The sequence below is a fragment of the Zalophus californianus genome, chromosome X (assembly GCF_009762305.2).
Source record: "Zalophus californianus isolate mZalCal1 chromosome X, mZalCal1.pri.v2, whole genome shotgun sequence".
Taxonomy (NCBI): domain Eukaryota; kingdom Metazoa; phylum Chordata; class Mammalia; order Carnivora; family Otariidae; genus Zalophus; species Zalophus californianus.
The window spans coordinates 88,832,113-88,846,493 of NC_045612.1; the positions used below are offsets into that span (position 1 = coordinate 88,832,113).

At 44.6% G+C, this 14,381-nt stretch overlaps 1 protein-coding gene across 2 annotated transcripts in view; it reads left to right on the forward strand.

The window, feature by feature from the left end:
- The first annotated feature begins 6,268 nt into the window (after positions 1–6,268).
- Positions 6,269–14,381, forward strand: part of SLC9A7 (solute carrier family 9 member A7) — a 127,461-nt gene continuing 119,348 nt past the window's right edge. Inside the window, exon 1 of one of the 2 annotated variants that reach the window (XM_027607350.2) lies at positions 6,269–6,714. In XM_027607350.2, the coding sequence (XP_027463151.1) occupies positions 6,390–6,714 (325 nt within the window). In that variant the 5' untranslated portion in view covers positions 6,269–6,389. The remainder of the gene's footprint in view (positions 6,715–14,381) is intronic. The other variant, XM_027607351.2, reaches the window with a different exon arrangement.

A 14,381-nucleotide genomic window follows, 5' to 3' on the forward strand; every position in this document is an offset into this window, starting at 1 on the left:
CTTTATCTCTTTGTATATTTTAGGGAATACAATATACACACTTAAATTTTTATAATTTTCCTAGAATCAATATTTTACCAATTCAAGTGGAATATGAAAACCAAACTAATATGGAGATCCCTTTATCCTTTTCCCTTTATGTTGTGATTGTGTATTACCTCTACATATACTGAAAATTCCATTAGACCATGTAGTAATTTTTGTTTTCTTTTTTTATAATTTTTGTTTTCAGTCAAAGATCATACTCTAAAGAACTGGCAAAAAGAAGAACTTATCTTCACCATCCTTTTATAGTAGGTCTTCTGGCAATGGATTCTCTCCATTTTCCTCCCTTGGAATATGTCTTTATTTCACTGTCATTCCTGAAAGCTATTTCTGCTGGATGTATTATTTGGGGTTGACAGTTCTTGCAGCACATTAACAGTGTTGCGTGCTTCTTTACGACCTTCTTGGTTTCTGATGAGAAATCCACAGTCATTTGAATTGCTGTTACCCTAAATGCAATGTGCCATTTTTTGTCTTTCTGTTTCAAACTTATTTTGTCTTTCTTGTCCACAGTTTGAATATAATATGTCTGGGCATTGATTCTTTTGAGTTTATCCTATTTGGAGTGTGCTGAGGTTCCTGAATCTTCAGGTTTATGTCTTTAGTAAATCTGGAATGTTTTCAGTTATTTTATCTTTATACACACACACACACACACACACACACACACACACACACACACACACATAAATATATATATATATATATATATATATATATATATATATATATATATATATATACATTTTTTTTTCTGCATCACATTTTCTCCTGCCTTGGGCACCTCAAAGACATGAATGTTAGACATTTTGTTATTATCCTACAAGAGCATGTGGCTATTTTATTTACTTCTCAATTCTCCCCTCTGTTGCTAAGATTGGATCATTTCCATTGATTTATCTTCAAATATACTGACTCATCTTCATTCTGCTATTGAGCCCATCTAATCCCTTTAAAATTTTAGTTATTATATTTTTTCAGTTATAACATATCAATTTGGTCCTTATTTTATCCTTTAATGCTTTTAAAAAAGATTTTATTTTTTTTTTTTGAGAGAGAGAGCGAGATTGAGAGAAAGAGAGAGAGCACGAGCAGAGGGAGGGGCAAAGGGATAGGGAAAAGCAGACTCTCCGCTGAGCAGGGAGTCTGACACAGGGCTCGATCCTAGGACCTGGGATTATGATCTGAGCCAAAGGCAGACACTTAACCGACTGAGCCACCCAGGCACCCCCTATCTTTTAATCCTTTGCTGAGACTTTCTACCTTTCCATTCATTTCAAGATTATTTGCTCTTACTTGTTGGAGCATTTTTATAATAGCTATTTTAAAGTCTTGTTTAGATAATTCTAACATCTGTGTCATGTTTCATCTCAGCAGTGGCATCTTTTGATTGATTACCTTTTCAATAGGCAATCAATAGTTGAGATTTTCATAGTTCTTCATGTGCTGAATAATTTTTGGGTCGTATCCTGGACATTTTTTAAAATTTATTTTTATTTATTTATTAGAGAGAGAACGAGCAGGGGGAGAGGAGAAGCAGACTCCCCACTGAGCAGGGAGCCTGATGTGGGGCTCGATCTCAGGACCCTAGGATCACAACCCGAGCTGAAGGCAGACGCCCAACTGACTGAGCCACCCAGGTGACCCATATCTTGGACATTTTTAATATTATGAGATGGGGCCTTGTGTCTTGTGTTAATCTTATAGAGGAGTATTCATATTTTTGTTTTAGCTTGTAGTCAACATGGTTGGGTCCAAATCACAAGTTCTGGCCTGCCTTTTGTGGATCATGGCTCCAAAGTCAGTTCAGTCTTCAAAAATTTTGCAGGGCTATTTTGACTTGCCCAGCAAGTGTTTTATTCAGTGGCTAGTTTCAGATCTGGGTGGTGATCTGTCTCTTAGTTCGGTTTTCACAGTCTTTGGTATGCTGTTTAGGATAAGATCCACATGCAGGTTAGGGTGAACCTAGGAGCTCATAAACTCTATAGGGTTGTTTTCCCAAGTTGCTCCCTCTCCAAAATCTCGCTGGGACTTTGCAGTTCCTTGGAGTTCCTCTTTTCAATCCTTTGGCAAGAAATCTGAGTCTTTATTTACTTCTCTCTGGCATGCACTTCCTGCAACTTCACCCATGTCTGGAGCCAAGTGGCAGGAGGAAGAAAAGAGAGAGAAAAAGGTGTATCAATGGGCATTTGCCTCCACTGACTTGGGACCATGGCTATTCCAAACCAGAGAGGGAGGTTTCCCCCTCCCTCAGCATTTTAGGTACTTTGGCAGCACTGCTCCCTCCATTGTCACTGTTGACTCAGCCACAATGGGGGATTGCCTATTGGCAAGGGTGTGAGAGAATGGAAAAAGGAAAAATTGGTGTACTTCCCTACTCTCTCTGAACATTAGGAGGTCTATTTTCTGCTCTTCTTGGTGCTCTCTCTGTCCATGTCAATGCCCCCTTCTGGGCTTGGACTGCCTTCAGTTCAGTCCAGTGGCTACTGGAGGGAAAAATTGTAAACTCATTGCCTGTTGTTTTACTTCATTTTTTTTCTTTTTAAAAAAGATTTTATTTATTTATTCACGAGAGACACACACACACACAGAGAGAGAGAGAGAGGGGCAGAGGGAGAAGCAGGCTCCCAAGGAGCAGGGAGCCTGATGCGGGACTCGATCCCAGAACCCTGGGATCATGACCTGAGCTGAAGGCAGACGCTTAACCATCTGAGCCACCCAGGCGCCCCGTTTTACTACAAATTCTGGTGCTCTGCCTCAATTTACCTGGTACAATTGATATTTTTAGAGTCCTCAAATAACTGATCCCCGCATTCTGTTCAGTGGGAGAGAATGGGTTGAGTGTGATTATTCTGTGTTAACTGGAATCAGAACCCCTGTATTGCATAGGTTAGTTTTCATATATAAACCTGTATAGATAATTGAGCATTTTCTTTGGTGTAGATTTGTGAATACTTGGGACAAATCTTCTCATACTCTACCTGAGGCAGTCTCTTTATAGCATAAATATTCTTCTGGTTATCTACTGTTATGGAAGAAATCACAGTTAAACTTAGTAGCTTAAAACAACATAAATCATTATGTGGTCATCCCATAGATTCAGGCATTGATTAGGCTCAGCTAGGTGGTTCTTCCTTGAGAGTCTCTCATACGCTTACCATAAGATGGTGGCTGGGAATAAAATAATTTGAAGGTTCACTCATTCAGGTGTGGGGTATTTGGGCTGGGAACACTAAAAAAAGCTGTCACTCCCGTGGTGTTTGTCTGTATGGCTATGTTGTCTCGACCATGGTTTCTCCAGCATGGCAGCTTCAAGGTAGATCAATTTCTTTTTAAAAAATTCCCAGCTTTATTGCGATATAATTGACATATAACATTGTGTAAGCTTAAGGTGTACAGCGTGTTGATTTGATATACTTACATTTTCACACCAGGACTACCACCTTAGTGTTAGCTAATACCTCCATCATGTCACATAATTACCATGCCTCTCTGTGGTGACCACATTTAAGATCTACTCTCTTAGCAACTTTCAAATATGTACTACAGAATTGTTACCTGTAATCACAACACTGTGCATTAGATCCCCAGAATGTCTTCATCTTATAACTGCAAGTTTGTATTCGTTGACTAACATATCCCATTTATCTCACCTCTCAGCTCTTGGTAACCAATATTCTACTCTCTGTTTCTACAAGTTCAGCTTTTTTAGATCCCACATATAAGTGAGGTCATACATATTTGTCTTTCTCTGCCTGACTTATTTCACTGAGTTATGGGATCTCAAGATCCATCGATGCTGTTGCAAATGGCAGGATTTCCTTCTTTCTCATGGCTAAATATTCCATTGTGTGTATATAGAGCTATATCTACATATCCCAATCTCTCTCTCTATATATATATGTGCATCATATTTTCTTTATCTAGTTATCTATTGACAGACACTTAAGTTGTTTCCCTATCTTGGCTATTGTGAATAATGCTGCAATAAACATAGGAATGAAGATATATATTTGAGATCCTGTTTTCACTTTCTTTGGATAAATACCCACAAGCAGAATCTCTGGATCATGTGGTAGTTCTATTTTTAATTTTTTGACGGACCTCCACACTGTTTTCCATAGTGGCGGTATCAATTTACATTCCCACCAACAGTGCATGAGGGCTCCCTTTTCTCCACAGGCTCGTCCACATTTGCTGTCTCTTGTCTTTTTGATGATAGCCTTTCTAACAGGTGTGATGTGATATCTCACTGTGGTCTAGATTTTTGTACACGGCAGCTCAGGGCTCCAAAATGAGTGGACAGCAAGAGTGTGAGAGTAAGTCAGGCAGGAACTAGATTGTCTTTTATGACCTGGTTTCACAAGTTTTGCAGTCTTTATTGCCACATTGTATTCTTTGAGGCAGTCACAAGGGTCCACTGAAGTTCAAGGGGAGAGGGAACACAGATACCACCCTTTGATGGGGAAGTGGCAAGTTCTGGAAGAGCAGGTGCAATGGGAAATACGGTTGTGGGCATTGTTTGAAAATACGATCTGCCCTAAGTACTAAGAAGTCTGCAGAGAGAAGTTCTGTCCTCGACTTACAGGAACGCAAGAGGGTGTAATATTAAATATTATGATCAACATAACCAGTTTCCAGCAAACGTGGATTTTAGTGTATCTCCAGAAACTAGATCATCTTCCTGTTGTTGTATAACTTCCTCTGTGACTATCCAGGTTTTTGGTGTTTGCAATTTCATTGGGAACCTGCATGGAACTTCAAGATATGTGGATTTTTGCAAGGGCTGGGGTACAGTCGGGACGAATTGGGAACAAGGCTAGCTAAAATCTTGAAGAGATTCCCCTGCTTTAAAGAAGGTACTAAGCAGCTTGCCAGAGTGTTCACCTAGAGGGGAACCAGGAAGGCTGCAGTGCTCCAAATATCCTTCCTACCTAATGCCATCCCTACCCTATTGTTATTACTCTTTACTCTTTTTAGTTAAGCTTTGCTTTCTTCAAGAAATTCTCTTAAATATGCAAACTCCTCTGGGAGAGAAAACGTGAACGGTTGGTATGAATTTCAGAGCAGTTCAATAAACTTATGAGCACAAGGTTAGACACTGGGAATTCAGTGATTGAGAATTTCGTCACTCCAGGGGTGCCTTGCTGGCTCAGTTAGGTAGAGCATGCAACTCTTGATGTTGGTGTTATAGGTTCGAGCCCCATGCTGGGTGTAGAGATTACTTAAAAATAAAAACAAATCTTAAAAAAAGAATTCAATCTCTTTTCTTCCTTGACCAGAGGAACAAGTTGGATTGGAAATTCTAGTTCCTGAGGAATTGTTCCAAGAGGCGTTATCCTCCAGAGTCCACTCTATAATTTTTTTCCAGAGCTGTCCTAAGAATCATCCAAAGACTCCCTGGGCTACCATAAGGTCAACATAAAAGGGCCACCAGGGTAATCTCCACCCTCACCCCCCGCTGCTCATCTAGCAGGAATGGCACCTGTTCAGTTCCTTCTGGTTCAACCCTGTTCCCCAAGAGGGCTAGTTACACAGTCCAGAATAAGAAGTCAGTCTAGTCCCCAAGGGGTGAAGGAGCTATTTTAACGCTTGCACCCCATTCCAACCCGTTATCAGTCCTCACTTTGGGACAGACTTAGAGCAGAGGTTTGAATGAAGCCTGGTAGAGTCTGGGAGGCCCTGAAAGCTGGAAGGCACTGTGAGAGCTGTGGAAAGAGAAGTGGAGGTGGCAACGCTGCTTCGCGAATCTTCGCTTCCCCCAGGCCCCGCCCCCCTGTTCCCCCCCCGTTTTACTGGGCTCAGGACAGCCGCACACTGGCCTGAGATGGAACGCTTCGCGGTGGCCCCAGAGACAGGACCCGAGATCCCCCAGCGCGCGAATCCAAGCTGACGCTCCTGCCAGGCACCGGCGACCTCTGGCGTCGCGATTAGGAAGCGCGTCGGCGACGGCCCAGGAACGGGCCCCGCAACCCCAGACGGCCCGGCCAGGTACGCCGGGACCGCGCGAGGAGCGCAGGCAGGCCCGGGGCCGACGGCCGCTCCCCCTGAGTCGGAGGGCCCCCGCCTAGTGGGCTTCGGCGGCCGGGAGCGCGGCCCGCAGAGCGCGGCGCGGCTGGGGGCCGAACAGGTGCGCGGGCGAGGGGGGCGGTGCTTGGCGATCCTGCGCACTGCGCGCGCCCCTCCCCCACGCGGCTCCCGGCGCAGCCCCGGCCCGGCGCGCGCGGGGGGAGGAGCTGCGGCGGCAGCGGCCACTCGGGCAGGTCGGCGGCGCCGCGGGAACCCGCCGACGGCGCGGGCTGCTGGTCCCCCGCGCGCAGGAGGCGCGGGCGGCCCTGGGGACCATGGAGCCTGGTGACGCGGCGCGCCTCGGCCCGGGACGGGCGGCCCGGGCGCTGCCACCGCGGCTGCTGCTGCTGCCGTTGCTACCGCTGCTGCTGGGTCGGGGGCTGCGCGCCGCGGCCGCGGCCTCCTCTGGGGCGGCGGCCGAGGACAGCAGCGCCATGGAGGAGCTCGCCACGGAGAAGGAGGCGGAGGAGAGCCACCGGCAAGACAGCGTGAGCCTGCTCACCTTCATCCTGCTGCTCACGCTCACCATCCTCACCATCTGGCTTTTCAAGCACCGCCGGGTGCGCTTTCTGCACGAGACGGGGCTGGCCATGATCTACGGTGAGCACCCCCTACCGCGCCTACCACCCCGACACCCCTCCGGCCGCCCGGCCGCTGCGCTCCCCCCGACCCCGCCCCGCTCTGCGCTGCGCTCCCCCTTCACTTGCCAACGTGTTTCTTTTCCGTTTCCCGCTGCCACGGGGTTGGTTCCCAAGGTCAACTGTCTGCATTTTCTGGCTTTCTATTACCGTTAAAAAGAATTCCAGCACATTTCGACGTTTCTTAATCGGGGAGCCAGGAAAATGAAAGGCACAGAGGTGGCCTGGTTCTGTCCGCCGGGTTCTGTTTTGCGCTGCCCCCCCCCCCCCGCATCGCTCTTCCGCACCCGCCCCCACCTCTGCCCCAGTTCAGCTCAACAGGGTCTGTGTGCCGCGGCGGGTGACTATCCTGGGGACCGCGTCACCCCAAGAAGCAGGCCACAGTGAGGGTGGGGGCGAGGGCTGAGGGTTTCTGGGCTTGGGTATGGGCGGCCGGGGCCTGATGGATGCCACACATCCATGGTCAACCTGGGTGAGCGCCCACTTCTGAGATCTATGTTCCCGGGTCTCTTGTTAACAAAGTCGGAGCCTGAAGCGCTGTGAAAGGTGAGCGTGGTCCCGGATCCAGAGTGGTGCACCGACGTGATCAGGCCTAGTCGGGTATATGGGCACGCCTCCCGCTCTTCTGTCCAGGTGGGACGTTATACCCAGGTACTTGGCTTCTCCAAGGGAAGAGGAGCTTTTGTGTTCTTCAGATTTTAACATGGACGTGACTTTGAAGATCCGTTTATAAGTGGATGAAGAGGAAAAGTAGTGAGTGGTTTTAACTCCGGAGTCAGCCATTCTTTTGTTGTGAAGGGTGGGCTGATGCCACCTTCCTTTTCTGGATTTAATAACACACGCTGTGTTCCGCGCAGAGTGGTCTGCACAAATCTTCCATTATTACATGGATGTCAGTTAACTGTAATCTGAATCATCCCTCTCACCACACCCCCCCTCCCGTTATGACTCCAAAGTAGAAACGTATTCTCTTTTTGAATTGAATTCAGCGGAGTTAAGGCCCAGGTGGGCATCCTCATGGGAAATAGATGAGCCCACCTCATGACTATTCCCAGTAGGGAACGTTTTACTTCATCACTTTTACTGGAGGGATCTCTCCATTTAATTTCCATTCAGGGTTCTCTGATAAAGGATGAAAAGCAGAAACCTGAATCTTTAATGTGAAAATTACCCTTGGCCCTGGGCCTTGCTTCTCGGGGCTCTTGATCGGTCGTTGACAGCCCAGGCTCATGGCCACCAAGGTTACAAAGTGCTGTCAGGATCCCTCTAGTTTTAAAGAGGTAGAGTTCTAAACAGATCTGTCACTGAACCAGGACCAGGTCTAAGACTGAGTTTGGTTATTGCAGATTACAGATGTGAACTCAAACTTTGGCCTCGATACCTGGCCACTCTTGAGCTCTGTGGTTTGTGTCAGCGGGTGACAAATGACTAATGCCAAGGCTGCAGGTAAGCTAGGAGGCCTACTGAGCAGCTAGCAGGGTGGGAGTTGAAGCATGTTGTCATTTCAGGTGGCTGACTCTGAGAGATAATGCAAATAAAGATTACCCTTCTATGTCTATAGATAACTATGAGAAGATTTTTATTTTATAGCCTCTAGATCCATTTCATTAAAGCACAGCGTAGAATACTTCCAGAAGGTAGATTGGACAGGCTCATAAATACACGTTCGAGCGCATGGAAAATGAGAATTTAAAAATATTTTTTTTCTGAGGGAGTACTCCATGTTCTTAGGAGCTCAGTCACCTTTATCTTAAGGCCTACAAACAATAGTGGAATTTTCCTGTGCTGATTATGTACTTTTTAAACTCATCTCAACCTTTTAGTCATTGGGGCCCTGCTGCAGTGTACCGTGTCATTTTGTGGTACTGAAATCTGGTTTAATTGATGATTGTTCAGAAAAGGCAACATCATCTCATAACATTCTGTGTCATTTTCGGTTTTAGTGTTACTTTGAAATATACTAAGAAATTTAGTTTGTCAATATGCAATGTCCTAGGTTCTGCCAGATACTAATATTCTGATATGAATGTTTTGCCTCTAACTGTGAGAAAACAGTTGTCTGTCTCATGGATATCTAGTCTTCTGTTTTAGTGCACACACACGCTTCATTTGAATTCTAATGTCATTTGATTAGCTAATTATTCATTATTTTATGGAGGCTATTGGGATAGGGATTCTGAGTTTTAAAAATTCAGTATGAAAATCTTTGAACACTTAAGCGAATATAGTACAGATTTTCAGGACTTCTCTTTGTTAATAATAGTAAGAAAACAGATTTCATTTCTTGATATCAGTAGAGGAAGTGAGTAATTGTCCTGTTGCCTCTGAGTAATAAAGGACAAAAAGACCTAAGGAAACATTTGTTAAGTATCTGCTGGGTGTCGGGTGCCCAACTTAATTTCTGGAGATAAACAATTTCATTTTTAAATGTTGGTAAGTTTTTGAGTGAAAAGAGTTCAACTGCAAGTTTCAAAACTCTTTGAAATTTAAAAAAATGTTAATTTCTGCCCCTTTAAAAATATTTAAGCGGCACTTTAATCTGCAAGGGAAAGTTTTAATATTTATAATAAGTTATATATATAGCCATATTAAAATAAATTGTGATTATATAAGTTTGCTGGTATAAAATATCGCTGGAAGGACAGTCAGTAGACTAGTAACATTGGCTTTTTTTTTTGCTGGAGAGGAACTAGGTGGCTGTGACATGAGGTGGGAGGGAAACATCACCATATACCCTTTTGTGCTTTCCGATTTTTGAATTATGGAAGCCAAATTACCTCTTGGTGTGTCCTCGCCTCCATTCTGTGGCATTTGTGATGGCATTTTAAGATGCTCCTCAAATCCAGTTTGATGCCCACTTCTCCCCATTTTAAACTTTACGTTATCCATTTTCTGTGACCTTTCAACTGTTGATTGTACCCATGGAACTTCTGGAGCCCTGTGCCTGGAATGGACACCAAATGGGAAAGGGGAAAGAGATTTTCCTTCCTTTCCCTCCCTCCTTTTTATTTCATTATCCCCAGCGAAGAGTTGATGTTTTACTAGGAGTGGCGCACGCCGAGAGATCCCATCTTAAGCGCTTGCTTAGATGCAGAGGACCCGAGGACAGTAAGAGACACACTGTGAATGCTCAACATTTAAATGGCAAGGTACAGTTACAAGCACTCCTCCCTGACAACAGACCCAGGTAGCTGTAAGGGCTGGTGACCACAGACCAGACTCTCCTCCAGGGACATTGAAAACAGCGTTCCTCCCCCCCCCCCCCCCCCCCCCCCCCCCCCGCCCCGGCCCTGTGATGGGAGCTGCACACAGCAGTGGACCGGGAGCTTACCTGGCAACCTGTTTTGTCAGGGCAGGGAGCTCCCAGCTGTCTGCTCCTGTACGTGACTAAGTGCCCTCCGAAAGTTCCTGGTCCCAGCAAATCTGTGCAGCAGAAATAGCAAGTGTTGGAGGAAGGGAAAGGTGGCATCAGCAGACTGTGTCAGTTAACTGTGGTTCTCTCTCATGTGTACGCTAGTCCCACTTCCCCCATACTGTTTTTATGACAACTGATAACAGGTCCAAAATATCTCGCTTGGCCCTGGCAGCCCACCACCTGCTTCTCGCTTCCTCCACGGCTATCAGCTTTCCAAGTATGTGTTGGTCAGCCTCTCTGGGTCCCGCGGACCGTGGGCTCCTTGTTGCTTTGTCGGAGCTGAATTGCTAAGCGCGGCCCGAGAGGGGGTTCACAGGGGAAATACAACCCTTTGAAGTAGCATACAGTGAACATTTGGGCCTCTGTGTGAGCAAACATTTTGGAGCCACCCTATTAACCAAGGTTAATTGGGAGCCCTCTTTTTTTTTTGTTTTTTTTTTTTGTTTGTTTTTTTAAGAGCCCTTCCCTTTGGCCCCGTTTTGGGGCAGCTCACTTTGGCACCACATCCCTTGGGTTCAGATGCTGGCTCTGTTACTTACAAAGCTGCATAATATTGGGTAAGCTCTCTGAGCCCCGCTTTCCTCTTTTCAAAAGACGGGGACAATGTCACTCACCTCACAGGATTAGTGTATTATTGAGATGTTGTAAAGGTCAAGTGCAGTGGCTGATAAACACTTGGTAAGTACTAGTTCTCATTCTCACTTTAGACTTTGTGATTCTTTGGCCAGCTTTGCTACTTGAGGCTCATTCAGTAAAGGCCTGCCGTAATTTAATAATGCATCAGCAATCAGTTAGTGGGGATGAGCGGGACTGACTTTTTTTTTTTTTTCGGGTGGGCTATTTGTTAATACCTAGAAAAAATTTACAACATACCTACCCTACTCTTTTAGCCAGCAGTCTCAATTCTTGGACTGTGTCCTTCAAAAAATACTTGCACTAGCACGTTACATAGATGGCAATATTTGTTGTCCCAGAAGCAAGGGGCAATACTCAAGAAGGGACTGGTTAAGTTACAGCACATTCCTGCCAAGGAATACTATGCAGCTGGTAAAAAAAAGAGGTGTTGTGCAGCTACCCACACATACCGTTGTGGGGAAAAACAACAAGGTGCAGAATAGTCTGCATAGTATCATCTCATTTAGTCTTTAAAAATTAAAGTATGCACGTAAACACGTGCACACATTTATATATGATCTATGCTTCTCTGGAAGCAGATACAAACTTACTTAGCAGTGGTTATCCTGCTGTTGTAGAACCAGTTGTTGGGAGAGTGGGAGGGGTGGTGGTACTTTTTTCCCTTTGTACTCTTCTGAATGGCTTGAAATTTCTATGACACTGACACATTACTTTTGCAATGGGAACTTTGTTTAAAAATAAAGCAACTTTCATGTAGCAAAAAATACATTAACACTAAGAGAACACAGGTGTTAGCATTTTCCTTGGATATTAAGATGTTCTTTTTAAAGGAATGTCTAGGCATAAAACTTGCAGTTATTTAAAAGTAATAAATGGAAATAAAATGAATCTTAAAATGAGAAAATGACATTTCCTGAAAGTGTTTCTTAGAACTTTCAGAAGGTAACCTTTTTGGAACGATGTAATTCGAAAATCACCATTTCACAACCCTCAGTGATGTAGACAAGGATTTTTTCTTTCTTTTTTTTTTAAAGATTTTATTTATTTATTTGACAGACACAGCGAGAGAGGGAACACAAGCAGGGGGAGTGGTAGAGGGAGAAGCAGGCTTCCCGCCGAGCAGGGAGCCCGATGCAGGGCTCCATCCCAGGACCCTGGGATCATGACCTGAGCCGAAGGCAGATGCTTAATGACTGAGCCACCCAGGCGCCCCTAGACAAGCATTTTCAATGAATTCCAAAGCTGTAGGGGAGAGGTTGTTGGGGAACATGGTACTTACACGGTGCCAAGGATCACGCCACAGATCGCTTGCCTCTCATAGAGGAAAGAAGGTATCTTTACGGTGGAGAGGTCCAGCAGTCACCATCTTATGTCCAAGTCCTCAAATTTATTCTTGCTCCTTGTGGAACTATCTAGTAGTACGTGCCTCCTGCTGAGATGCAGTAGGAAGCATATGGCTTCACCTATGTAGTATTCATCCTCCAAATGTTTTATTTGAATTGAATTCAGGTTTTAGGCACATCTTCCAGTTTACAGAAAATATAGGGGATAGAGAAACACGCTATCAAATACCATGTGAAAACAATGAGACATATCCAAAACACAGGGTAACCTACAAGACCATCGTCCTGGTTTCTTCAAGAAGTCTATGTCAAGGGAAACAAAAAGACAGGTCAAGTGTCTGTTATGGACTGAATTGTACCTCCCAAGATTCATTTGTTGAAGTCGTAATCCCTAAGGTGATGCTATTTGGAAGTGGGGTTTGGGGGAGGTAATTAGGTTTAGATGAGCTCACGAGGGTGGAGCCTCTATGATGGGATTAGTGCCCCTCTAAGAAGAGAAAGACCAAAGCTCACTGTCTCTATTATGTGAGGATACAGGGAGAAGGCAGCCATCCACAAAGCTGGGAAGAGGGCTCTAATCAGACACTGAATCTGCCAGCACCTTGATCTTGAACTTCCAGCCTCCAAAACCGTGAGAAATAAATGTTGGTTGTTTAAACCACCCAGTCTACGGTATTTTGTTCTAGCAGCCTGAGCAGACTAAGCCAGTGTTCTAAGCTAATGGAGACCAAAGGGGCATATGCAGTCATAGCACAGGAAACTTGACTGGTTCCTGGTTCATGGAACTAAGCTATAAAGTGTTTTGGGGACAGTCAGGGATGTTTGAACACCGGCTTGAGGTTAGATGACATTAGGGAATTACTGTTATTTTTCTTAGGTGAGATAATTGAGGTTATACAAGAGAATGTACATATTAATTGGAGTTGTAAGCTAAAGTATTCAGGGATCAAGTGTATGAGTCCTCACTCATGCAGCTTACTTTCAAAAAGTTCAGTCAAAAAAAAAAATACACATACCACGTATATCTAGGTGGTGGGTAAAAGGGTGTGCTTTATATTCATCTTTCAACTTTTTCATATGTTTTGAAATTTTTATTTAAATAGAAGATTGGGGAAGATGTTAACCTCTCTGTTAACCTCTTAGCTGGTAACCTGTTAAACTTCTCCCTGAAAGGACGTACAGGTGAGGCTGTATACAACCTGTTACTCTCCTTAAATGCTGACATTGAGTAATGCTGTTTGACATTAGTTTATAGGAGCTGATGTTAGGCTTTCTTGACTTGAGAATCAGTAACACCTTCTTAATTTTAATTTTTTGGTTTGATTTTAAAGCTCACATATCTTTTGAAAAATTGCCTCTATTCCACTTGCAAGAGAATAGGTGTTAGGAGGCTTTTCTCTTTTGGTTAAAGCATGCTACTTGGCTTTTCATCAGTGTGGATATTTGTATTAAGGTAACGCTAGCTGTTAAAACAGACCAGCCCCAAATTTCAGTGGCCTAACATAAGAAAAGTTCATTTGTAACTCATGTCATGGGCCAGTGCAAGAGACTGGCAGGTGGTTCTCCATGTGCTCACTCAGGGACCAGGTGCCTTCCATCCTGTGGCTTCCACATCACTTAGGGCCTTGGAACCCTCCCTCCCCAGCCAGTGAATGAGGAAAGGAAAAGAGGATTACATGGGGAGGAGTTTGTGCCAAGCCCAAAAGTGTTGCACATCGCTTTGCCTGTTTCTGTTGGGCAGAACTTGGTCATGAGGCCACATCTAACTGGAATGGAGGCAGGGAAATATAGTCTAGCTGGAGGCAGAGGAACAGGTTTGGAGAGCAGCTAAGCCGATCTCTAATGCAGTATTTGATGAATCCTTTGTCACACATAATCCAGAAAAGAGAGGTTGTAGGATTTGCATGCAGTTTTGTTGATGAGAAACTCAATTTTGTAAGTAATCCAGTTCGAGGGCAGTATATTCATCTGGAGTTTGTGAAGCTGTTTCAATAACTCTTGTCAGCATCACCCAGGAGCTTGTTAGAACTAGCGGGTCTGGCCCCAGACTTAAGTATCTCAGAGTGGGACTCAAGAATCTGTGTTTCAGTACATTAGCAGGGTTGTTTTTTTTTTTAAAGATTTTATTTATTTATTTATTTAGAGCGAACATGAGCAGGGGGAGGGGCAAAGGGAGAGCTCGAGAGGGAATATGTAGCAGACTCTGTGCTGAGCACGGAGCCCCAGGTGGGGATT